A 27119-nucleotide genomic window follows, 5' to 3' on the forward strand; every position below is an offset into this window, starting at 1 on the left:
CTGATAATAGAGAGGATGTAGCTCTGCTTAGGAGCAGATATATGTTTATATTTAAATATGTGGCAGAATATGTTAGCTACCTTTTCAAAGTACACTACGTAGTCAGTGTCAATGAAAACAGTTCAACGTGTCAACATGCTGTACGTTAGAAGAAATGTTTACCCCGTCTAGCACTTGTAGCTCTCTCGACAACTTCTCTGCAAAGGCTTCGGCATTAGAAATAGCGTATTCACACCCTTCCATCATTATTTCAATATCCTGTTCCTCTCTTGCATTTAACTCCTGGTATTCATCGACAGCTTCTTCATCACCTCCTGCTACACTTTGATTCTCTCCACTTGGAACGGATTCTTATGTAGGGAAGGGAAATAAAACACATTATCAAGTGCAGAAAGTCACAAGCATTTTAAGAGTACTTAAGTATGTTCCACTATCTTTAAGTAAACTAATCCATTAAACAACTTTCACAGCAAACACCTGCTACCTACATACACTTTTTTTCAAGTCTCAGTCTTCCATGGGCTTTATTATAAAGACTCCCAGAACTGGTTCCCAACAGTGATGCTTCCCAAATTACACAACATAAACAAAATACAAGGAGCCACCTTCCTCTACTGCATGTACAAAGGGACATACTGTCTCCCTTTATTCACCTGTCACGCTGGTAATCAAGATCAGAATATATCAGTGTATTACACTAGCAGAAGTTCAGTAGAAGTTAGACTCTTTCATTTGGTAGAGAGAGCATAAGGGAAACATACTAAAGTTCATTAAGAAATAGATCACTGAATAAATAAAAAAAAATATCTTGATGCTCAAGGTAAGTTTCACAGCAGGACAATCGGTACTGAGATAAGTGAAAATTATGTAACAACGTTTTCATGAGCTATGATTTCTCATGGCAGTGCTTACTGAATTCAACAAGCCATTCACAGGCTGACAAACGATTTACTGAACATTAACGCAGTCCAGCCAGAAAACACGTAGGACATGTGAAACATCTCTTATCTCTAGCAACTTCCTAAGCTATCCAAAGCACTCTTTTTTTTTTTTTAAAAAAAAAGCATATTATTTAAGAAAAATTGCTTACAAAGCAGAATAAAGGAAAAAGGTGTTACGCACCTTCTGCAACTTTAGGCAGTTCTGAAGAATTAAAAGGTATGGAAAAGCAGAGGAAAGGAAGCAGAGAATGTTAGCTAGACAAAGCATGAACAGTGCGTATGCTTTTCAGTGGCAGTAAGTTTGAATCTTTTATTATTGCACGAACTTGAAAAGTTAAGAAGTTGGTTAAAAGCAAATTTCAGTCAACACCACATTACAGAAACGCCATCCTGCCTGTTTTATATTTCTATTTCACATTCTTCCTCACAAGCCAGTCTAGTATCTAATATCAAGTTCAGCCACTTCTGAGAGACTCAACACGAGATATGCTTACCTACTAGGCTTTACTAAAAAAAAAAATGTAACTATTTAAAGATAACGTGGCAGTAAAAATACGTAACACAGCATGAGCAAACAAGATACAACACCTTCTTAGCAACTAATCAGTCACAAACTGTAGTAGGATCCAGTAGAATTTCACACATGCTTCACAGTTTATAAACTAGAAATCTCATATAAAACCTCATATAACGTTTAGCATGCTACTAAAGTGCCACTTTTTAAAGCATTTTTCTAATTCAGGGGAAATTCAAATGGGAACAAAAGCAGATTGATTACACATTTAGACCTACCAGATCTTGCAGGTAGATTTTGTTTAAGAAACAGTATGTCTTAGAAATACAATCAGCTTATCAAGATTTAGAACTCCATTAATGAAGTATTTTGTCTCAGTTCTCTAACAGAAAATCTGTTATCTAGTTACTGTGTTTATCTGAAGACTTAGAAAATGCAAAAGAACAAAATTGAACAGGAAAAAACCATCAGGATTAAGATTTTTTTTTTTTTAGTATACCTATGTTACATCAATAATTACTAAACTTTATGCTTTACATACAGTTACAGAAATTTACCTTCCAAAAGCTGTGAACTAACGTTAATAAAGTCAATCTTCTTCCTAAGATATCTCTGATTGAGTTTCCAGATACACGAAATGAAGGTGTTCTTTTCCACCGCGCTGCTTGCAACCCATTTGTACACTTTGTCAAAATGCAAGTCAAATTCCGGATTCTCCTGCGAAAGATGAGACAGGTTACGGGCTCAACAGTCAAACGATTCTCCGTGCAGCACAGATTGTTTACTCATTGAAGTACTGAGATGACAGGATAAAAATAAAATTATGCAGCTGCCAACCTTCAGCTGATAGCACCTTCATGCCAGCGTTGGTGGAAAACACCGAAAGTGAAAAACCAGAATCCACCCTATGAAGACGGTATTTTGTCGAGCCAGGTAAGGCAACAATAACACACAATGCAGAGATCTGTAAAGTTTCAAGAAATGTTTGACAGCGCTATCTGCCCTGAAACACTGTCCGCAGAATGACTAACGCCTTGTGTAGCTGGAATTACTGACAACATATCAACGTAATTCAAGGAGACTTCGGGGAATAGGCAAGGGGGAAAAAAATCATGAGTCCTTTATATATTTCATAGATATGGCAGTATTTAACAGCACTGAACAGGACAGAAAAGACCATTTGGTATTTTAGTGGTAAAAAGCTACTACAGAAGCATTTTCAGCTAGATTTATTGCCCAACAAGAACATTGCTTTGATAACAACTGAATAGAGTCCTTTCTACAGCCGCTTATGAACTCCCTACGGACGGTAACTGGTAACAGTCTGTTTTAAAGGTCATATTTCAAGCATTTTACAAGGTCCAGCTCCCTCTGATGAAAAATGTTATTGCCTCAGATACCTGTTAAATTCTTACTTGTACGCTGTTTGTAAAAACTAGTACTGCTGCTGCTTATTACTATCCGCAGAAGAAGGCTGCGCATGAAACCGCACGTGGTGGGAAATGGTATTTCCTGTACAGTGCAATAAAAGTAGTTCTGCATTTTTCTGTAACTTATATTGATAAACATAACTACCACATGTTTCTAAATAAAGAGTGTAACTGCATAAAATTTGAGCTGTCTGACAACTGGTGCAGGGCAGGCCAGTGTCAAGAGTTGCACAGGATCACATCTGGAAAGCAAAACGTGATGCACTAGCAGCCTCACTTCTGACGGCTTCTAATGGCCTTCAGCATTTGTTTTTTGAAAGAAAATTTCAAAATCGCTCTTTAGAGTGGTTTATATGTCACACCACATTTCTGAAAACAGTTAACCGAATTCTGTTTTGCAAGAAGTAGTCCTGAAAGATGGTATAATTTTAAACGGAACCTTGACCTCAAAGAAGCAATTCTCCAACAGAGTATTTAGGAATGGCAAGGAAAATCCAGTCAACACGTATGTGGATAACAAACAACAAAACATATTTAACCTACACTTGGGGAGGGGGGAAAACAAAGAATTTTCAACGTCATAGTTTTCTGCACTGTTCTTCCAAATCACCAGTGAACAGAACATGAAACCAGACATCACAGGACGAAGAATTTTCACCTCTGACTGTTTGTACATCTTAGCTTATGACAACAGATTCATTTAAATCATCAAAAATCGGTTACTCTCTTCTACAGAAAAGAATGCTGCCTCAGGACTGTATGCCTTCCAACAAACGGGCCGATGTCATGATTTAGAGAACAGATGTAAGAGCTCACCTTCAAAAGCTTATATACGGCTCACTAAGAATGTTTTAAGTGTTGTAGCAGCAAGCATTACATGTGGCTCAATGGCATTGGTAAGATGGTCACAAAACTTTTCAAGATAAGCCTGGAGTAAGAATTTACATAAAACATGAAACAAACAAAAAGTACTAGTCCTTAGCACAAGCACTGTGCAGTCAGTGAGAGGCCATTACAACAAAGAGGGCACATACTCAGAATATTGCTATTCAACCATATCTAGACTACTCTTACTCGGTTTACCGGGATTATATCCTTGGAAAGGCTGGCAGAAAATTCAGGTACAAGCAGCAAAGGAATGTATCATACTAATTCCTAATTATTGTGTTACAAATCTAAGCTTTACAACAGCCAATATCAAGGAAGTTAGCTCTAACTTGAAACCAAATGGATGTTCTGAGCAGAGCACTAAACCAAAAAAAGTTACACATACTTTAACAGCATCTTTGGCATCAACAACAGCAAGATCTCGGAGTGCCCAGGCCGTCTGCCTTTTGTAGAAATCTCCCTTGTCAGATTTTTTCACTTTCACCACGTTTACTTGCACTGGTCGTTCCGTTGTCACTGTTAAATGAAGTAAAAGAGTAATTTCAAACTGCACAAATTACTAACACCTCTTTCTGCTGTACTTCAACTTCGAAAATGAATTATCTGGCTGGGGAGACTCGATAATATTTATATGATGAAAAGATACCCTTTGAAACAATTTCATCCACAATATCCACAGCTCAGTTTAAGGCTCAGTCAACCAGACACACATCTCTACACAGCTTGTGAAGTAATGAACCCAATTTACAGATACTTCTTTGATACAGCAGACCTCAGACCATGGCCACGTAACTGAGAAAGCACAGAGGTAACTGGAGATTATAGTCAGAACAAAAGCATTTTCTGAGATTCCTCAGTCAAAAATAAAAATTTAGCAAGCTAATTTGTTGACAGATCGACCCAAAGCACCTAATTATTTGAAGAGACATCATATAATACACATACACTCAAAGGAACATTAGAACTCAGTTCAGTTACTGTGCCTTTGCAGACCCCTCTGCCTTGGACTCTAGCCAGTACTCTTCTTTGCATTTTATTTAGGGTGATCAGCCTAAATGACTACAAAATCCCCTTTTAAGCACTATATAAAGCCTGCTTCCAAAGCCCACCAGTCCCACACAAATAATTTTGATTCTTTCATTTCAAATTACAGTGAGATCTGGGAATAAAACCACAGGGTTTTGTTTCTTTTTTCAATAGAAGCAAAGCTACACTTGATTTTCTCCATTAGAAATGGAAAGCACCTGTTTCACATGGGACACGAATACATACTGTAAACAAAGCCAAGATTAATGCAACCGAATGAATAACAAGAGCGACGACAAGAAATACGGTGTGGCATTACTACGTACCTGTGGCACACAAAAAGCAGTTTCTCTTCTTTTTGCCTGCTTTGCACACGTTCACAATGCTCAACAAGCGCTCATCATTGGGAGTGAAAATATCCCTCTGTAAAGCATGCTTGATTGCAGTCATTTTCGCTCAGCTGAAAGATTTTAAGAAGTCATAATACATTCAGGCACATTTAACACACACACACAAAAAGAACCAGTCATTTACTTACAGCAACTACAGGTTTTTTTAAATTAAATTTTACAGGTAACTTAATGAATTATAATCTAGACAAGCATGACAGATAGGTAGAAGACCAGCCCACTTTAGGAAAAAGTCCAAGACAAAGTTTACTATCTTACTTCAGTTAGACAGCTGTAATTTATCAACACTATGATGAACCTTCTGCCTAATTTAATGGAGAACAAAAAGCTTCGTAGTAAAGGGAAATGTGAGGCATTAATAAAAAAAGCTGAAATGGGAATAAAAAGAAAGAAAAAGACTCCCTCACTAAGCAGTGGAATTTCAGAATGGGTATGAACGCTGTGGATCGGGTAAAAACCTGTATGAAGACAAGTGAACACAAAAGCCCACAAAATTTGACAGGATGGAGAATGTGAAACTAAAGCCACTACAGTGATGACCTTAAAGTCCAGAATCCTTCAAATACACCTAAAGCCTTCAATTAAATTCTCAGAACTCTTTCACCAAATCAAGGTTATATGTTTGGCAGACCAAACTGAAAATAACATTCCATTTAGAGGGAGAAAAAGTTTTCTCTGGCTCCCTGCTTCGTGGGAAGATTTCTGGAATACATCCTGGAATGACTGTTACGGCATACTGTATCGATCCACCACTCGGATGCCACAATTTCAAGTCTAACAAATTATTACTTCTGAGTCTTGGTGTACCACATATATATCCTAACTCTCTTCTGGTTGAAGGAAAAAAAAAAATCATTCTGATTCAGCATCAACGTCCCTGCATGCTTCCTCACTCCCTCCTGCCTTGGTATCGCAAGAGAAATTCTAAATTAGTACTTGATCCCACATTATGAGAGCATTCTCAAGTATCAAACAGCTCAGACAGCTTTCTCAAAGCAGAGTAAGTGACACTATGTTTGCTGGGGGCAAAAAGAAAAAAAACCCCAAACAGTCTGTACAAGAGTTTTCCCAGGTTGATACCTCTGTAAAGAACATTTGTGGTGGTTACCTGTTATCTAATTCATCACTGTCAATTCCTGGAGAGTTACTTAGAAATTTATTATTACCGTATGAGTGGCACCATGTTTGTAACTTAACTTTACCCAGCAAACAGGCATTCCCTTTTTTTTTTTTTTTTAATTAATAAAAAAGCAAGACATTGCAGTGGGCCCATATAACAGAATTTAATATATTTTTCTGAAGTCTTAAGTCACATTTGTCTTCTGGATATTGATGTCTCTTTCATGAAAGCTTCCTTATAACAGAAGAGCTCCCAGAAGACACAAACTATGAGGACAGATACACACCTAAGGCAACAAGACTCTGAGCCTCTAGAAATGCAGCACTGGGTTTCTTTGTTTTGTGGGGTTTTTTTTGTTTTGCAAAGACCTGTTTCCCTGCTCTTGCCAGCTACCACATGCTCTTCAGTGTAACAGGCTGTTCTTCCTCCTCTTTATCCTCAGATGAGGGTCTGGCAATAGTTACAGTAATGTAAAACAAAGCAATGCATCTTTGAGCGGGTAGAAAGTTTGACTTGAAGGCCATCTAGATCTGAAAAGGCCACAACACAGTTTTGCAAAGATAAGTCCAACAGATTTGACTAGTTTGCTGCCTTTTCTTGGCTGCATGGACTGGAGCTCAGAAATAGAACACTTTTTTTAATTACAGAGTTTCTTATCTAGCAAGGCAGTAACAGGATATTTCAAAAAGAGGAAGAAAGTAAGCATGTACGCTTAGTAATAGATTCAAGAGATTTCCTCCAGGAACCAAGTGCGGACCTCTAACCGAATGCTAAAAAAGATGGACTTCTGCTGAAAGCTGGCAAACAGACACTGCTTCTTCACTCCTACAGCCTGTAACAGCAAACACAGCAGATCGTACAAGGCCCTCACGGACTGCCCTTCACACCTTCTGGTACATCAGCAGACACAGTTTAATGTCAATGACGTAGCTGCACACCAAATCAGACCATGAGGTTGCATGAGGTGCATCCACCATATGGAGCACACGTACTTTCCTAACACCACCCAAAAGTTTGTTTTTTAGTTTTTCTCCTCACTAAGAAGAGGATTTTCAGGTGATTTGGCTGTTCAGATTCGTGGGATGCATTAACAACTGGTTTGTTTAAAAACGTTCACTGACAGTCCCGATCTTCTCGGGCAGTACCTTCAAGTGAGCATGCAACACGCTCAGCAGAAAGCATCTGTACCCCTAATGTGTTCGTTTATGATGAAGGATTTGCAGAGGTAAAATAAGACCATCGTTAATTTAACCATGCCCAAAACAATAATAAAATCCCAAAGAAGTTGCAAAATTCTGAAAGAGACTTCTGAGGCAGACTTCCACACAATCACCTGGTTCCCCAGCAAATCATGGTCCAGTCCCCACCAGATTCTAGAAGTCTGGGCAGGGGGAGGATGCAATGGCACCACGCAATACTCAAGCCTGCAGAGATCAACTGAGTAAGAAAAAACCAAAACAAAACCAAAACTCCCACCAAGCTCCGGGAAATTACGGAATTGGCAACATTCACCGGATTCAGAACAGTTCCTCACACTACAGTGAGATTCCAGGTAGACTAAAAAGATCAACACTTAGACATCAATTGCAATGTTTTTATTTAACTACAGAAGCTCCAATATTACTCTGAACTTGTGCCTTAAAATTCTACGGCGTGTTAAAAACATGATCAATATACACCACAAGCTACACTGCCTGATGCTGAGACAACACGTGGAGCTAAATTTTAGGTTGGATTTTTCTCTTGGAGATGCCTGGGTTGCTTTCTCTGACAAACACACAGTGAGGACAAAAAGGTTCTCTTGGCACTTCACGCAGAAAAGGCACCAACTTTTCATTCAGTCCTTTATGTCCCACTATGCCTCAGCTCAGCTGGCCACCACCACCTCCCCCACCTCAGGGAAACCAGTGGTTTGAAAGATTAGTAACCCACGGGCTTTGGGAAAACAAGGGCCAATACAGCAAGTTGGAATCAGCATTGCCAAGCGTGCAGAGCTCAGGGAATCCAGAGAAATGGGTTTATATGACACCCCTATTGCAATGCAACACTCCATAGCCGCTGTTGAACAATTTTCCTCCCCTTTCATCAAACGCTGGGCCCGGCTTCTGTTTCCCAAATTGCATCAGGCTGTCACTCCTGTTACTGTTCAACAGGTGCATAAAACCAACACACAAAGTGCCAACAACCTGCTGTGCTGCAGAAATATCCCCTTTCCTTCCCGATTCAGGATTTTACTCGTGCCTCTAAACCACAGACTGCTGCAAGTCGCTAACCCTCCCGTTTCAGTGCTAACACAAGTGATCACAGAATCACAGAATGGTAGGGGTTGGAAGGGCCCTCTGTGGGTCACCCAGTCCAACCCTCCTGCTGAAGCAGGGTCACCTACAGCAGGCTGCACAGGACCTTATCCAGGCGGGTCTGGAATCCAGGTTGCGCAGAACACACCTCCCCCAGAAAACAGAACACGTTAAACCCAAGATCAAAGGCTTGCTCTGACATACAGCCCAACTCCTGTCACAAACTCAGTCCCCTAATTACAGCCACCGAAACCTTCACCCCACGCCAGGACCACGCACAGGGCCAAGGCCTTTCCCCACGACTCCCGCTGCCCCAAAGGAACACAGTACTCAACGCGAGGAGCTGGACATAAAGTGGCTTCCTCAGAAACACACTTCAAGACAGCGGAGACCATGCCAGTCTCTAACAAATCCCTTTAGACATTGCTGCATTTTTTTTTCTCCCCCCAGTAGCGTTGCAGACGAAGCCTGGGCTACATGAAAGCCACCAAAGCCATCACGGCGCAGGCACAGCCTAGCCAGGCAGCACAGGGGAAGGGCTCGCAGAGCAGCTCGGTAACGCCGCTTAGAGAGCGCTGCTCCCGCATCCCATCACCTTCAAACGCAACTCGGGAGCGCGGCCTAGCCGTGACAGCCCGGGGAACGCCGCTCACGGCCCCAAGCTGACCACAGGAGCCATCGCCTCACGGGAAGCCTCGGAAGAGCTGCGGCTGCCTCAGGGCCCGCCCGGCGCCTGCCGGGCCTGCAGACACCGCCCCGCAGACAGCCAGCGGGAGGCAGGCCGCGGTTCCGCGCCGAGCCCGGCGCAGCAGGCACGGGGAGACCGGTGGGTCCCGGACCGCGGCCGGGGGAAGGGACGGGCCGGGGGAAGGGACAGAGAACGTCAGTGCCGACCCGCTCTCACCGCGGAGCCCGGGCACCCCCGCCGCCGCCCGCCGCTGCCGCTTCCGCTCACGTGACGCCAGCAGCGAGACCGCAGGCTAGCAAGGCTGCACGGTCCGCGTAGCGCCCCCTCGCGGAGGAGGTGTGCGTAACGCCTGCAGCGGCCGCAACGCCCGCCCGCGGAGAGGGGTGGGGACAGAGAGGGAGGGGTGGATCGAGCCAATGGGAGCGCGGGGCGGGGGCGCGCGGGGCGGGGGCGCGCGGGGCGGGGGCGCGCGGGGCGGGGGCGCGCGGGGCGGGGGCGCGCGGGGCGGGGGCGCGCGGGGCGGGGGCGCGCGGGGCGGGGCGGGGCCCCGGGGTGTGAGGGCGGAGGGAAGATGGCGGAAGGCGGCAGGGCGCAGCCGATACCGGGAAGGTGCGGTCTCCTCTCCCTCAGGGCAGGCTTTGCGGCCCGGCCCCACCGGGAGTCCTGCATCCAGCTCTGGAGCCCTCAGCACAGGACAGACCTGGAGCTGTGGGAACGGGGCCAGAGGAGGCCCCAGCAATGATCCGAGGGCTGGAACCCCTCTGCTGGGAGGAAAGGCTGGGAGAGCTGGGGCTGCTCAGCCTGGGGAAGAGAAGGCTGTGGGGAGACCTTAGAGCAGCTGCCAGTGCCTGAAGGGGCTGACAGGAAGGATGGGGAAAATGTTTTCAGGAGGGCTTGTTGCAATAGGACAAGGAGCAATGGCTTTAAACTAAGGGAGGGTAGATTTAGACTAGATAAAATGAAGAAATTTTTTACCATGAGGGTGGTGAAACCCTGGCACAGGTTTCCCAGAGAGGCAGTGGAGGCCCCATCCCTGGAAACATTCCAGGCCAGGTTGAACGGGGCTCTGAGCAACCTGGTCTGGGTGGAGATGTCCCTGCTCACTGCAGGAGCTGGGCTAGAGGACCTCTGAAGGCCCCTTCCAGCCCAAAGCATGCTATGATTGGCGAAGGGACCCCAGGGGTTGTCTGGCAATGCCATGGTGATGGGTGGTCCCGCTTCTTTCACTGTGTTCGGGTGCGCCTTCCTGAGGCGGCTCCTTCCCAACTAAGGTGGGTTGATTCAGATAGGGGGAAAAAAACAGGAAAAAAGAGAAGGGCCTGAAAAACCTCGCCGAGCTCCAAAGAGCTGGGGGAAAGAAGCTCCCTCCCAGTAGCTGTGAACTATTAGGTCAGTTCAGCTGTTTGGTAAAACCCTGCTGTGTAATTACAAGGCATAAACCAGCAACAAAAATAACAATCTTTCTCTATTACAACCTGCAAGAAGTGTTTTACAGGCCAGTGTGATGAGAGAACTCTTGCCACCGTAGCGAAATGCCCTGGGAGAAATAACACAGGTCGCACCAAAAGCCCAAACCGATGTCACACCGACTTGCTTCTGTTGCCTATGTCCTAAACTGACCTCAAGGCAGAACTATTAAGAAGTGTTCTGTCTGTCAGGAGACAAGGGTGTTCAGACAAGGAATGCAGGTATACCCAGGGCTGAAAGATACACACAGCACATTACAGTATGACATTATCTGAGGATTTCAAGTGACGAGTCTGTTGCCAACCACAGCTGCAGGAGAACAGCTGGAACACAATTTAGCCACAGCTTGAGGCTGAATATAACTTCAGTGAAAAGCCTTCAGACTTTGGCTTTATCCCTGAGTGAAAGCACCCTTAATAGCTGACAGTCTGTGATGCCGGTGGTAACTCGGAGGGAAATGTTGATCGTGACACTTAGGATTTGGAATCTAACCATGAGAAATGATGTCCAAATCTTATAGCCACTGCTGAATTCAGTGAGAACTGGAACTACCTTCCAGTTCAAACTTGCTCTACATAATTGATACACTTCACTCATTTTTGTCATTATTCATGTAAATTAATATAGTATTTCTTCAAGACCTGCATGCAGGGCTAAGGGAAGGCTGAAACCATTGCAGATTACTTGAACTGTGGGATTTTTTCACATTAATACATCGGTATGCCTTTAAGGTATGGTTGATAAAATTTATTAGCCGGGCCATGACCAATAAAGAACAACAGAAAGCATCTTTTTCAAGTTACTGTCATAAATTGCCAAAACGTGGCCTTTTAACATGTAAAACTGATTTCATCATTCCTGTATCATTTTTCTGCTTGACTGAAAGCATTAAACATTACTGGCCAATACAGTCTTGCTGAATGTACTTCTGTTTTCTGACTTACAGAACAACATGCTGTATACTCCTAGAATACATCATTCATGAGGGCCAAGGTTAAAAGAGAAAGTACAGTTTGGTAATTTCTCAATTCAGCCACAAAATGTAGCTGTCTCTGGCTAGATCTATAAAGACTGGACAAGGCGGCCATAAAAGATTGGACTGGGTTTCAGAAGGCTTTTGGTGGTGGTGGTCAAAACCCTTCGTTTCCTGTCTTTAGCCGATAGTTCTGCTCCAGGGCAAAAAACCCCACGGTTTGTTAATGCTAAAATGCAGTTATGCATGTTAAAACTGACACAAAATCATCTTCCAGAACGTGCAGTGCCATTCTGTCCTCTCCAGCTTCCCACAGCTGCTCTTTGGAAAGGGGCTTTGATCCTCCAATACTGACTTCAACTCGCGACAAAATATTCTTAAATCACGTATTACAAATTATGGAACACAATCCCTCGTTTTACTGTGAGAAGGTAGATTTATATTCTGAAAGTGGCAGAAGGTTTTGGGGAATAGGTGGAGAAGTAGTCTAGGCTTTCGCTGGGAAGAGGTGGGTTGCGGTACGTATGGCTCCAACATACGAAGAAGAATGCGAAATAGCCCAGAAGGCACAGTCCAGAGAAGGCTCCCTGCTCTGTTTCACTTCCAAAATTATTTTAAATAATCTGCATTGATTTGTATTTGCTTAATTTAAGATGCGGAAAAAGATCAGTTACCCACGAAAGATAAACACACAGGAAAAGAGTACTTCTGTTTTAAATATAAGGTTATAGGTCTTAGATGGTGAAAGTTACCTTAAATCCATGAACTCCAGTGGCACCTCCCCAGTGTATTTTTTGTTGATGTGGAACTATCTTATGGGAACGATGATGTTAAATGCTTCTCCTAGCATGGGGCTGCAGGAAGCTGATGTATTTTTTGAAGTACAGAATCAGACAGATATGGTAGCGATAAATGCTACGTATAAAATACTCTCAAATTCTTTTGTCGTAGGTTTCCCATATTCTTAGTGCTGATGCTGGTTAAAGAGTTTAAAAAAAAACACACTTAGGAAAAAAAACATCAACTGTCTTTTATGACAGCTTCTGTTCTCCCTCTGCCTCTTCAACAAGTGAGTGTGAAGTTCTGGTTCCTCGTTATCACTCTTCTTCATTTTCAGGCTGCCGTATGTTTTTCTTTTCTCTGGAACAGATTCGGCTGAGAACAATTTCTGCGTTCTACAGAAAATCCCCATCATATCACAGAATCACAGAATCACAGAATGGTCGGGGTCGGAAGGGCCTTCTGTGGGTCACCCAGCCCAACCCCCTGCCCAAGCAGGGTCACCCAGAGCAGGCTGCACAGCACCGCGTCCAGGCGGGGCTGGAATATCTCCAGAGAAGGAGACTCCACAGCCTCCCTGGGCAGCCTGGGCCAGGGCTCCGTCACCCTCAGAGGGAAGAAGTTCTTCCTCATGTTCAGCTGGAGCTTCCTCTGCTTCAGTTTGTGCCTGTTGCCCCTTGTCCTGTTGCTGGGCACCACTGGAAAGAGTCTGGCCCTGTCCTCCTGACACCCACCCTGCAGATACTTGTAAGCATTGATAAGGTCCCCTCTCAGCCTTCTCTTCTCCAGGCTGAACAAGCCCAGCTCCCTCAGCCTTTCCTCGTAGGAGAGATGCTCCAGTCCCCTCATCATCCTCGTAGCCCTCCGCTGGACTCTCTCCAGTAGCTCCTCATCTTTCTTGAACCGGGGAGCCCAGAACTGACACAGTACTCCTCCATCACTTAGTTGAAACCTTTTATAAGAGCGCTACGAATGCATCTGTGATAACCCTTTATTCCTAAGCTTCCTCCTACTCAATTTTGGAGAAATCTTCCAGGAGAAGCAGACGAATCCCCAGATCCTGTATTTCAGACTCCAATCCGTATATCCAGTGTGAGGAAGTGTGAAGTAGGAAACCATTCTGCCTTAACTGACGGGCGGGCTGTTCAGCCCGTCAGGTCTTTTCCATGTATAATTCCGGATATGCTCTGTGCGCACTGCACTAACCGCGAAGTGACAGTCCCCCGCACCTCAGGACAAAGACTTTCCACCGTGTGATCGGGTCAGTCTCACAGTGACGCAGCGGCTTGGTATTTGGCGTCTTACAAAGAACTGTGTAAACATAAAGAGCCCCAAGATTAGATCCGCAAAGATCTTTTAGTTTCCGTTTTGATAGTAACTGAAATAATTTACATGGACAATGTCCCCTTTCCCCTTTTCCTTCTGTTCAGTCTGATTGCTTAGTGAAGAATGTCTGAAATGCTGTGTTATCAGAGAGAAGAAATGCCAAACAGATTTTAATTGCCCATTATTCCACATAAAATGCAGGCTTTTTTGTCTTTGAATATAGTGAGTTTAATGTTTATACAGTACAAGAATAGAAAGATATAAATGACTGATGCAAGTCCATTAAATACGGTTGAACATTACAGTCTTTTTTAGCTAACACAATACAGACAATCATTGGTCAGGAATTCACTACACCTGTACTTTATTTCAAAAGAATTATTTCAAAAGAATGCTCTGTGGTGCTTCTTATTAGAGCTTGTATGTTTTTATTACAATTACAAGATGAAGGACGGGAGCTTCTCCACCCGGAAAATATCTCCTTGTGCCTATTAAGCAAAGAATTTTTAAACATTACAGAAAACACTGTGACCTCTACGATTAATACACAGTCCACGCAAGACAACATATCATAGGTAAGAGCAGTCTGAATTATACTACTGCTGAAGACAGAACCTGGATGTTGGGCAAATACTTCTTGTAGCTATGGATCACATGTTACGAGATACACACTTGGACTGGATTATCCCAGACATTCTGAAAAGAGCAACTGCCTTTCATGAACAATTACTATAAATACAGCCCTTCTCTCTGGCTGTATTTGGGTGGGAAATGTAAGACTTAAGTCCTTACAGACTCCACAATATTTGTGTTGCTCACATAAACTGCCTTCACAACTGTCAAGATATACATAATTACTAAGACTTGGGTTGGAATGAATGTAATTTATAAGATGTGCCTAGAATAAATATATAGCTTCTGAAGATCAGCTAATCAAAGGTATGGCCTTTCCTATATACGAGCCATAGGATAACATTTAAAAAGTAAAGTAGAAAGCTGTACATTTTTATACAGTTCTTCACATATATTCTCCCTTATTTGACGTTGTTTCCATTTTGAATCCAAAGTCCGTTTACACAAATGTTTTCAAAGGTGGGAGTTCATGTGAAAGACGACAGCGAGTCGCAGCACCCTCGCGTGACTCCCCCGTTTTCCAGACGGCAGGTACCGAGAGAGGACGTTAACCAGCTCGTGACTTCCCAGGAGCTATTTACATCCGTCGGCTTTAGCTGCGGAGCTGGTTCAGACCACAGCTAGTCCCACTGCACTCCCCTGGCTGCCAGAGGAGAAAACAAACGTTCTCCAGCAGGACCTTCTCACCAGAAGCTTCTCTGGATGACCTTGCAGGTTGGCATTTCTTTATTGACTACACAAACAGCAGCCAACTGGCTTAGCTGACTGACACCGGGCCACGTCGCTGTGCTGCTTACTGTCAACACCGTTCCTCCTCAGCTCTTGCTCAATACACCTTTAATTCACCCTCTGTTCCTACTGTAATATCATACTGTCACAAGTCCAGCCGTTGGGTTTTGTTACGGGTGAGATCTTCCGAACCACTCGGTAGACTCCACCTCATGTTAAACGTAACTCTCAGTACTAACACGTGCTGAAGTAGTGCCCTGAATATGCTAAACACGTAGCTAGGAACCGGTGAAAATTACTCTCATAATTCTATGAATTTTGAAAAGTCTACCACTTGCCTACAAAGCAATTGCTGAAGCCAACCACTACTGTTTACACAGCATTTTGTTAACTCTTGGTCCAGAAGTAGAGACATACACAATTTCTGTTCCCTAACTGTGCCCCTTCATATACATAAAGTGCAAGAAAGAAGATGTTAATGATATAAAAGAAAAAAGTTCTGAAAGTTCTGATAAATAAAGCAATTCTTCTTAAGAACATTCATTTTCTAAGACAGTACCACAAATAATGGAAAGGCCAAAGGGACTACTAGATGTTCTGAGGGAAAAATAATACAACTGCGTAGGTGAGAAGTTGGTCCCGTGGTACCTGAATGCAGAACTGGGATTCATCAGGATGAGGGTTTGGTTCTTGTATTGACATCGGTGGGATCTCTTTAATGGAGTTCTGTATTTCGACGCGTTTGAAAACAGAAATGTGCACCATTCTCATACAGAACTCATTTGGTTGCTTTCTTTTTTCTGCTTCCAGGATATAAATTAACTGTTCATGCTCTTAATGCTTTAAAAATATTTCCAGCTGTTAATGAAAGATAATTTATACTTCTGTGAACGCACGAGCAAATGCTGAACTCTACTTACACAAGCAATCACCACATGTTGGAAGTCTCATGTATTTGTACGTATTTGCCAGAGTGAGGCCCTCCTAATATATATAAATGAACGCTCAATTGTTTACATAAAAAGTATATTCCATTTTTTACTGGTACGCAAAATTAAACAGCAGATACTGCACAGCACTTACTATCGTTTTGATCAGATGATTTATGAAATGCTGGTCAGTGAAAGTCAACCAGTCACCTTAATGGTAGAAAATGCATCTCTAGGACAAAGGGCACAGGGAGAGACACAAAAGGTTGGAAGCATAGAAGCATATCCTCATAAGTACCAAGCAATCCCTGTTGTTGGACGACCAGATGGAATCATCGTTTAGGTAGGTGTCGTCGAAGTTGACAATCTTCAGGTCCTTCTTCAGGTACATTTCATTCAGTTTGCTCAGCGTCCGAGCGAAGGTGTATTTAGATGCACAACTGTATGCCTCCAGGTTGTAGACTTTGTGGAAGTGCATATCAAAATATGGATTATCCTAAAATGAAAAATGGAGAGAGAATGAACTTAGCACACGCATCACAGGTGTTAGAGCGGCAATCTGTTGTTCTCTGCCCAGCCACCTTCAGGGCTTTTCCCCACTTTGATGGACTCTGAAGGACTTCACCTATTTCTGCTGTTCATACTAAAGCGCCTTTTAAAATTTTACAAAGTAGCAGTTTATAATTAGCTGCAATTCTTGGCCATTAGGAGTTTTGCCTGAGTAAAACTTTCAGAGTTTGGCCAAGGGGTAGGCTGCACTTTATTGGTATTACACAATCTCATTTTGAAATGAACCAATTTGTCATGTTGCCTAAAACACACTATATGAAAAGCACTTGCCTTGGACTATAACTATGCCTGTCAGAAGAAGAATATTGATTGCCCTCCCTGCCTAAATTGTAATTCTCTGTGCTTTCTGGCTCTTTGGCACAATTAATCCTAGCAGCAGCTAAGCTGTGTTAAATCCTATGGATATGAATAACCACTATGAATATTTATAGCAGTGTTAATCACCCTATAATTATAAGTTTGAGGTTCATTTAGGCTTTTCTTTAACCAAACATGAGACAGGTTTTGCTCATCCCAGTTGTGGAAGGCTGACTCACCTCTGAAGGGTATTTTAGCACAACACTTGAGAAAAAAACTAAAGTAAATTCATGCGGGCAAGCGGTAAGGAAATCTGCTGCCTTGACTGACAAAGGGACAGGAACATCTCCAGAAGCAAGACAACTTGGAGAAGGGATGTGAAGGGTTATTAGTTTTGGCTTTTCCCCCCCTCTGGTCGAAGCTGCAAAGAGCTGACAGGGTGCAGGGATGCTCTGAAGCTGAGCTCACCTCCGCCACCTCCCACGTTCCCAGCTTTAGGCTGGAGGGCGATAGGCACAGGACAGAAGGAGAACACCCACACTTTGTCACTTTCCTTCAAACAAGGCTCCAAAACCTTTCTTGTGGGCTCTTGGTTTCTCTTTCACTAGGACGACGTAATCTGAATTCTATTTTATGTTCACTTGAAAACACTTTCAAAGGAAAAAAAGTCCTTTTTTCCTGCACTATATTTGTTATGTACAGACAACTGTTGAAACGTCTTCTCGTATCTGCAGTAGGATGCTCTCCTCGGCATATTCTTCCAGCTTTTGTAAAATAGGATTTAATTCTACTCTTGGTGTTGTTCTGTGTTGTGCTACTGCAGCCTCATTTGACCCTTCTGAAGCTGTAGCTGAGCGATTAGGACTTTTTTAGCAGTAAGGCCAGCCAGATCCAGCCAAAGCCGTTTCCTATCTACACACACAAATGCACAAATATTTAATTGATCCAAGTAACGTGAGATTAAGATACGTGAAAGAGGCAAAATGTCATGAGCTGGTACACCAGACCACGCACTTGCATGAGATTTTACACATTGACTTTGTCACACAGAGAACAGGCTCGTGCCTTCAAATGACAGGGTCACAGTCTCCATCACGATATTTAACGACATTTTGTCCTCAAATACACATGAAAATCGACGGGATTAACTCCAATTTACACTGCGAGCTGCAGGTGGGGAACTTTTATTCCCAGTTATGATGATCAGATTAGAAAACATCCTCAGACCTCAGCCGGAGAGATGAAGAAGATTACAACAAACAAGATCCTCCTCCCCTGCAACAGTGCAAATGCCGCGTGGAGCCTCTCACGTGCAATAAAACCAAAATTCCTTGGAGGTCTAATTTACTGTGTTTTTTACATAACTTTCTTTTTCAGGTAATGCATTTTAATTGCATTTTAATACTTGTGTCCCAGATTGAAACACAGGAAAAGCACACTCTAATATATGTATTTAATAGTACATAGCACTTACAGTATCCGCTTCTTTTCCGTCAATCATCTCCAGATCTTTCAAAAACCACTTTTCAACTATTTCATATTTCTCCTCTTGATCCACTCGCCAGTGTTTAACCATACATATTTCCACTTCTTCACTTTTAGTCACTGCAAGAAAGAAAATAGTTTATAGATATGCAAGCAAGCACTTCCCAAAAGTTCCAGCAATAAAAGACTTCATCAGGCTACATTTTAGATAATAACTTAAATGAGGAGAAGCAGGGCTGTATAGGGCTATAGCAGACTGAATAGTTGTATTCTGCCCAGGTAGTAGGAGTAGCACAACACTTGCCATCCACGAAACCTGTCAGCTTTTAGTAGATTTAGGATTTGCCTTCCTCGTCCTGCGAAAAGAGACGGCTCTCTGTGCAGAAGCCTCCCATCCGAATCCACTAGCAGCGCAGTGAAAGCCTGCTCTGTGTGGATAATCCCCTCACCCGGCTTATTTCGAGGGGGAACCTTTGGGGTGCTGGAGTCAGAGAACTGCAAAACCGCTTCCAAGGCTCTGTATTTACACGACTTGTGCTATGCTTTCCATTCTGTGGGTGAAGTGCCCTTACGAAGCTGCTGCTTTTTTAAAGCAAAACTCTTTTGGAGTCTCCTTCTCTGGAGATATTCAAGACCCGCCTGGACGCGGTCCTGTGCAGCCTGCTCTGGGTGACCCTGCTTCGGCAGGAGGGTTGGACTAGATGACCCACAGAGGTCCTTTCCAACCCCTACTATTCTGTGATTCTGTGATTCTGTGATTCTTATTTCCCTATAAAATATGTAAGTAGGCCACTTAACAAAAATAACATCGAAAACATTTCTTAAAGCTTCAAGTTGCCCAGTGCTATCTTGGTAGAAATTCCTATTTTCCGACTTAGGCAGGAAACAAGAGTAAAAAGAGCACAAAGACACAGTTTGCAGTAACTACCATGATTAATTGATTACATTAAGTGCTGCGTAGGAGGTTGGATTTCTGTAACACGCACAATAATGAGTGTGAAAGGCACCGGAGCCTGAACGATCTCCCACACATCCAGCCGGGCAATTCCCCGAGACACGGCGAGCCGTCAGCTCGATGTCGTAGCACCAAGCTACAGATGCGGCGGCAAAATTTGTTTGTTTCTAAATCCATTCATTTATTCAATAAATAAATAAAATAATTTATTTCTAAACACTGCCTGCATTTCTGAAAACCCATTCTGAAACTTGACCGATTTTATCTTATTTGTCTTAAGACATCTCTTACTTCTCAACTGTTTATAAGAAAATAGTTATTAAATAAAGACAAAGAAAGGCCATATGTTGGAGATATGTCTTCTTTCCACTGCAAAGAATCACAGGATCACTGAATCATTAAAGTTGGAAAAGACTTCTTAGATCATCAAGTCCAACCGTCCACCCAACACCCCCATGCCTGCTAAACCATGTCCCGAAGTGCCATATCCACACGGTTTTTGAACACCTCCAGGGACGGGGACTCCACCATTGCCCTGGGCCGCCTCTTCCAATGCCTGACCACTCTTTCAGTAAAGAAATTTTTCCTAATGTCCAATCTAACCTCCCCTGACACAACTTGAAGCCGTTTCCTCTTGTCCTATCAAAAAAACCCAGTGGAAAATACATAAATTTATTATAATTTCTCTCTGCCTATAGCTTCCCTGCCTGGGAAATACAAATCACCGTTGCTTTTTTTTCTAGTCCTAGTTGCTCAATGGTTTTTAACCACAGGACCACCCCTGTATCATCTTCTATGGAGAAGTTACAACGGTTGTCATCTGCGAGCAGATCTAGGAGGCTAATCTTAGAAAGTTCTCTTCACCCTTTTTTTTTCCCATTTTGTTCACTTGCTCGCTTGCTTGGGAGGGAATATGTTGTCTGCCTCAGGAGTTCAAACAAAAAGCAAACAAGCCCAAGCCCTGAGGCCCGCAGTCCCGTCCAAAATACGAAGGGGTGTCCTGGGGACCCCCAGGCCCCCCACACTGCTGCTTCTCCACCCCTCACGCAGGAACAGAAATCGTACGGCGTAAGGACAGAGCACGGACGGAGGAGGAGTAACGAAAGCAGGAGGATGCCCTGCCCAGTGGTGAAACTTGGGAGGACTATTTTCAACTAAAAAAATAAAAAATTCTTTACTTTTCCTGCATTTTAGACATTGCTTGTTCTTGCACTCAGTTGGCAGAGTTAAAAAAAATTTAATTTTTTATCTAGAACCCGAGCTCACATCTACCGTGTCATTCTATGGAACTCGAAAAGCTTCTCTTGGGGAGGGCACAGCTACGGCAATGCCTTCACAGAGCACGAACTATTTCTGAAGGGCTTCCACGGACTGCACGCCTTTGCCAGAGTCTCTGCTGGATAATACGGTGTTATTCCCACCGTTCTTCTCCGGCGTGCCAGCAGCGGGCTGTGACAGCCCCTGAACGTGGCCGCATTTCAGCTTTATGTTCTTCCCGGCTTTCGGAAGCGCTCAGTGGAAGGATACGACTGCCTTCACGCCGGCACGGGGACTTGCTGTTGTCAATAGGGAGGGAAACAACGTTGGGCATACGGCAGAAGAACGAGGTTGTTCAGTTATTCACACCAAGATTGTGTGTAACACAGATTTCAGAAGGTGAAGTTTTGCCTGCACACAGTCTGACTGATTTTCTGTTCTGTCACGGCAATAGGAGATCAACGGGAGCGTACTGAGGCTGCGTTGCAGGGATGAGATTTTCAGATAATGTGTTTTGCTCCCGCAGAATCAGAGCCGATTCCGGCAGCTGCTGGCAGCCGGGTGCAACCCATCCTTCAGACTCAGATTTCCACTCTGCTCACCACTTACTTCACCGTGCCTGAATATATTACGAGAGTTTAATGCTGTCTACTCGAAAGATACCACTCTTAGTACTCTACATAAATTTTCCTCTATGTCTTCAGAGATTTTCAATCTATTAATTTTTCTTTAACAGCTTGTTCTCCTCTACCTCAAAAAGAGATTTTTTTAATAAAGATTTTAAAGCTGCGTATTGTTATTTCTCCTCTTTGGATGTTTCGTAGCTGTGAACGACGAACCACCACACGGAACTAAGCATGCTTCTGCCAGATAGCTTTAGGAACTGTGGCTCGGGTTGGTATTTCTGTACTACTACATTCAGGAATCCATTTCTCGGAACTATTTTTACAGTTTGAACATACAAAACCTCTCGTACTAAAATTACGCGAGCGCAGGGAACGCAGCTTGCTCGGCATTTCCCGTGTCAAACAGCTTCCAGACTCCGAAGGCTTCCGATGCTTACAGCGATATCGCCCGGAGACCGCGGCTGACATCGTCCCACAGCGGATGCTACCTCCACCTGCGGCTCAGGTACATCGATTATTTCTACCTGTTACGCGTGTTGTGACCCTGGAGAGGGAAGGGACTGGAAAAGGCGGTCACGTCAACCTGAGCTAGCAATGCATTGCTCTTCTTCGCTATCTTCCAGTGCTGTGAAATAAAAAATAAAGCCCCGAAACAAAGAAGCTTTTCTGAAACCTTGTTCTAAAGACGTTATGAGACCGATACAGGTGAAATCAGATTTAGTAAAGAGCCATATAATCACAGAATCACAGAATCATAGAATGTTCAGGGTTGGAAGGGACCTCTGTGGCTCATCTAGTACTCAGATAACGAAGTTTATCACTCAGATAATGCAGTTTATCACTCAGATAATGCAGTTTATCATTCAGATAACGAAGTTTATCACTCAGATAATGCAGTTTATCGCTCAGATAATGAAGTTTATCGCTCAGATAATGCAGATTATCGCTCAGATAATGAAGTTCATCACTCGCAGCGATCTTTTCCTCGCAGCCCTCGCTAATCCCTAACTCCAACGCGTTATTTCCTTCCCCCCCCCCCCGCCCGGTTTGCTGTCCCCGCAGCGCCCGGGACACCGGGGCAGGGTGCGGGCCGTCACACCGCGGCAACCGGGGGGGGGGGGGGCGGAAAAAGCTCTAAAAATCACAAACAGGGAGAAAACGCCGTTGCGGGAGGCTGCGGGGACGGGGAGCTGGGTGCCGGGTGCGGTGCCGTGCCCGTTACGGTGCCGGGAGCTGCGGCCGCTCCCCGCGTCCCCCCGCACCACCCCCACCCCCCCCCCCCAGCCCTGGTACCTGCCGCGCACAGGTAGCAGCGCCCGGCTCCCGAGCCCTCCACCTCGATGAACTCCTGCAGCCGCCGCCGCCGCGGCCCGAACAGCCTCTTCGCCAGCTCCTCCTTCACCAGCGAGGACATGGCCCCCCCCCCCCCCCAGCCCCCCGCAGCCGCCCGACCCGCGGGGGGGACCGCGGCGGACGCTGCCCCACGGCCGCGGGGGAGGCATCGCTCGCCCAGGGCCCCGCAGGGGTCCCACCACCACCCCCCCACCCCCCCAGCACCCCCCCGGCCGCCGTTAAGGCGCGGGGAGAGGCCGGGCCGCCGGTCTGCCCGCCCCGCGCCGGCCCGCCCCGCGCCGGGGGATGGACTTGGGGATCTTCGAGGTCTTTTCCAACCTGAATGGTTCTGTGGTTCTCCCCCTCCAAGGGACGCTCCAGCCACAGGGGACAGGGCTGGCTCTGCCGCCCCGTCGGGGCCCACCCTCGGGAGGAGGAGAGGCGCGGAGGGGCGCAGGGACCGCCGCTGTCGGTCAGCGCAGTTGTTTCTATCGGTAGGTAAGAGGTAGTAGTAATCGGTAACCCCTTGTAAAAGGAACTGCGTAGCCTTATGGCTGTTACTACACTGAAAGATTTATTATAGAATCGCAGAATCATTAAAGTTGGAAAAGACCTCTGAGATCATCAAGTCCAACCGCCAAGCCAACACCCCCATGCCCTGAAGTGCCACATCCACACGGTTTTTGAACCCCTCCAGGGATGGGGACTCCACCACTGCCCTGGGCAGCCTGGTCCAATGCCTGACCACTCTTTCAGTAAAGAAATTTTTCCTAATATCCAATCTAAACCTCCCCTGATGCAACTTAAGGCCGTTTCCTCTTGTCCTATCGCTAGTTACTTGAGAGAAGAGACCAACACCCACCTCACTATAACCTCCTTTCAGGCAGATGTAGAGAGCGATAAGGTCCCCCCTCAGCCTCCTCTTCTCCAGACTGAACAGCCCCAGCTCCCTCAGCCGCTCCTCGTAAGACTTCTTCTCCAGACCACCCACCAACCTCTTTGTCCTTCTCTGGACGCACATCACGTGGATCGTGACCAGGATGAAAATCACTGATGCCTAAAGTCAGTCATCTTGAGACCCTATAAGCAGCGGTACCAAGGAAGGTCCTCTGAGCTCTTCTGGTCCTCAGCGGGCTGCACCCAGTAACTCCCTCAGAATGGGACGCTGCTCAGAATCACTCGCAAACTCCCTGGGCTGGTTTCCCTTCAGGACATGGTTTAGCAGGCATGGTGGTGTTGGGGTGACAGTTGGACTAGATGATCTTAGAGGTCTTTTCCAACCTTATTGATTCTATGATGCTATGATTCACCAACTGAGAAATCATTTGATTTGAAGTGAGTGTTTCACTGAGCTCGAGGGGATATTTTACGATTGTGTACAAGTGTGAATCGATTCAAAGCATAAGATCCCATTACTGCGATTGTAACAGTAAATTCTTTCTAATCACCCTGTAAATGCAAAGTTAACCAGTGATTGATGGCAACTAAATTTCTGCATTTCTCTCTCTCTAAACTGTGAACACACCGTGAATTGCTGCTGAACATGTCCTTTATACATAAACCGTTGTGGTCTAAGGCTGGTTCTGGATCCAGCTGCACTCAGGCTCCTCCCTGAGAAGGAGTTGAGAGAGCAAGGGAGTCCAGTCCAAACCTGGGGGCTCAACGGGAGGGTCTCCCTCACCTCTCACACTTTCTTTTACCCTGTATAAATCATTTTCTGTTCCAAACCCCTTTTGGGTTAGTATTCCATTCATTTAATAATTAGTAGAGTGAACCTTGCCAACGAACTTTGCCAGATCACGTTTTCTAAATTTTCGGTAAAATCTTTTCTTGATCATGTAAGCGACCTGACCGCTCATTCGCGACAATCAGACGCGGGTGTTGGTGGAAATTCTGGTTGTTCCTGCCACTCCGCGGCTGTGTGGGTGACGCTCCCAGGGCAAGGACTCTTCGAATTTCAGTACCTGCAGGAGCTGGTGCTGGAGTTTTCCCTTTGGACTCATTCGTGGCTGCTTGTGGAACCTGGATGTGCTCCTTGAATTCTTATGCTCAAGCTTATAATGTCCAAATACCTTATTAGGTTTTCCTTCTTACGGTCTCAACCTAACTTAGAGCAAAATCTAACCTTAGAATGAAACTGAGTGCTAAAGTAAAGATTTAGAAAGTGAGGTAAAAAATCGGAGGATTTTTTAAAAAAGCCAAGTTTTTTTGGCAGTGTTATTAGGATAATTTAGTGCCATAGGTCTACATGGTGCTTTGCTCATGTAAAGCAAAATGGAATCAGGTAAAATGGTGTTGATGTAGAATTAGGGTGAATTGTCCTCCACTATAGATAGCCAGTGTGTTGGCTGGGTGAGTAGGAAAGGGATTGAAAAGAAAAAAAGTAGAAGATTTTGATTTATTCTGCCTCCTTTTGGGTCTATGTGTTTGGTTCCAAACTGGCTCGCAGTTCACGGTCCCTCCTCTTTTTCTGTCAGCTGTTGGCAGCAATGTCAAGGCCATGCTGAGGCTCCTCGTGCCCCAGACTCCGGTTCGTCACCACCAGTGTTAATCGTGTCATGGCTGGAGGTTTCAGTGCTCGCACCCAGAGCCAGCGTCCTCGGCAGGAACCTGGTTCTGACTCAGCCAGTCCGTAGCTCTTGTTGTGTCTCGGGTGCTTCAATATGTTCGTGCAGTTTTGGAGCAACAAATGCACAGACAAAAATACCCTCAGAGAAGTACCTTTCACTCTAGTGTTCATAAAACATGTAGATACTGCAGTTTGGGACATGGTTTAGCAGTCTTGGTGGTGTTGGGTTGAAGGTTGGACTTGATGGTCTTAGAGGTCTTTTCCAACCTTAGTGATTCTGTGATTCTCTGGAAGAATTTTCCATGGTTTTTTCCCTTGTGAAAATTCGTCTGGTGCTGGAGAAACTGGCCAGCTGGTGGGTGAAGCATCGCTGGCATCTGGGAAGTGATGGAGCTGAGGCTGAAGCTCTGATCTTCCTTGAGTTAGATTTTGATTTTTCACAGTTTGATCAAACTGTGTGTCATTCTGCCTCAGATGGGTTTGCGTGGCAAGGTTTTGGTAGCGGGGGGCTGTAGGAGTGGCTTCTGTGAGAAGCTACAAGAAACTTCCCCCAGGTCTGGTAAAGCCAGTGCCAGCCGGCTCTGAGATGGACCCGCTGCTGGCCAAGGCCAAGCCAATCAGCGACGGTGGTAGCACCTCCGGGATAACGTATTTAAGAAAGGGAAGAAAAAACTCTGCAGTGATACAGCAGGGAGGAGAGAGGAGTGAGACCATGTGAGAGAAACAAGTCTGGAGACCCCAAGGTAGGTGGAGAAGGAGGGGGAGGAGGTGCTCGAGATGCCGGAGCAGAGAGTCTTCCCTTGCAGCTCATGATGAAGACCATGGTGGGGCAGCCTGTGCCCCTGCAGTCCATGGAGGTCCTTGGTGGAGCAAATCTCCACATGTAGCCCACAGAACGGACCCCACACCGGAGCAGGGGGATGCCTGAAGGAAGCTGTGACCCTGTGGGGAGCCCCACGTTGGAGCAGGGGCCAGGACCTGTGGACCTGTGCGGAGAGGAGCCCACACCGGAGCAGGTTTTATGGCAGGCCTTGTGACCCCGTGGGGACCCACGCTGGAGCAGCCTGTTCCTGAAGGACTGCACCCCATGGGAAGGACCCACGCTGGGGCAGTTCATGAAGAGCTGCAGCCCGTGGGAAGGACTCACGTTGGAGAAGTTTGTGGAGAACGGTCTGCCATGAGAGGGACCTCACATTGGAGCAGCGGCAGAGTGTGAGGAGGAAGGAGCAGCAGAGCCAACGTGTGATGAACTGACCACAGCCCCCATTCCCCGTCCCCCTGCACCACTCGGGGGGAGGAGGGAGAGAAATGGGAGTGAAGCTGAGCCCGTATGGACTGCTGTATAGATTTTGGTAAGAGATTCCCCTGGATTTATTTCTGAGCTGTCGTGTATGCAGGTAGCGCTCAGAAGATCCTATCCTGTGGTGTAACTATTTACTTCATACCTCCTCGTAAATCAAATTATATTTCAAAAAGTATTACAGAGATTAAATTACTTCTGCAATGTCCTTTAATGCATTCTCAGATGCTATATTAAGCAACCACTCTGAATATCTATGTAGAAAGGAACAATGCTGATTTTAAGGTTGAAAGTTTTAATAAGAAACAGAAAAATTCATAATTTACTGTTGCTCTTCATTCTTTGGATTCTTTAGCCACCCATCCTCTGTTAGAAGGTAGCAGGACAGTTTTGGTGCCGCTGGTATCAGCATTGGCTGGAGTGTTTTGAATAGTGCCCATAAATATATATATCTATTTTTTTTGTTTTCATATGTATCCTAAACTTTATAGTCTTTTCTCCATTCTTAGGATTCAGTGGGGAGAAACAACTATCCTGTCTGGGAGGTGACTCACAAAATCGTTTTATTCCTCTCTAT

The 27119-nt window shown here is 45.0% G+C and overlaps 2 protein-coding genes across 10 annotated transcripts in view; both read right to left on the bottom strand.

The window, feature by feature from the left end:
• EXOC1 (exocyst complex component 1) overlaps positions 1–9587 on the bottom strand; it is a 32079-nt gene extending 22492 nt beyond the window's left edge. For 4 of the 9 annotated variants that reach the window (XM_075421966.1, XM_075421963.1, XM_075421964.1 and 1 more), the window contains exons 1-6: positions 9531–9587; positions 5126–5259; positions 4159–4289; positions 2013–2172; positions 1123–1143; positions 163–350 (exon numbers count right to left, since the gene is read on the bottom strand). In XM_075421966.1, coding sequence (XP_075278081.1) covers positions 163–350; positions 1123–1143; positions 2013–2172; positions 4159–4289; positions 5126–5249 — 624 coding nt within the window. In that variant the 5' untranslated portion in view covers positions 5250–5259; positions 9531–9587. Of the gene's footprint in view, positions 1–162; positions 351–1122; positions 1144–2012; positions 2173–4158; positions 4290–5125; positions 5260–9221; positions 9426–9520 lie in introns of those variants that run through there. The other 5 variants (XM_075421967.1, XM_075421965.1, XM_075421961.1 and 2 more) reach the window with 3 other exon arrangements.
• A 4476-nt stretch (positions 9588–14063) lies between these two features.
• Positions 14064–22850, bottom strand: EXOC1L (exocyst complex component 1 like). The gene is made up of 3 exons (XM_075421968.1): positions 22635–22850; positions 18493–18623; positions 14064–16647 (listed from the first exon to the last, which is right to left on the bottom strand). The coding sequence occupies exons 1-3, from the start codon at positions 22753–22755 to the stop codon at positions 16384–16386; spliced, it is 516 nt and encodes a 171-aa protein (XP_075278083.1). The 5' UTR covers positions 22756–22850; the 3' UTR covers positions 14064–16383.
• Positions 22851–27119: the final 4269 nt, after the last annotated feature.

This window comes from Opisthocomus hoazin, chromosome 5, assembly GCF_030867145.1.
Source record: "Opisthocomus hoazin isolate bOpiHoa1 chromosome 5, bOpiHoa1.hap1, whole genome shotgun sequence".
Lineage (NCBI taxonomy): Eukaryota > Metazoa > Chordata > Aves > Opisthocomiformes > Opisthocomidae > Opisthocomus > Opisthocomus hoazin.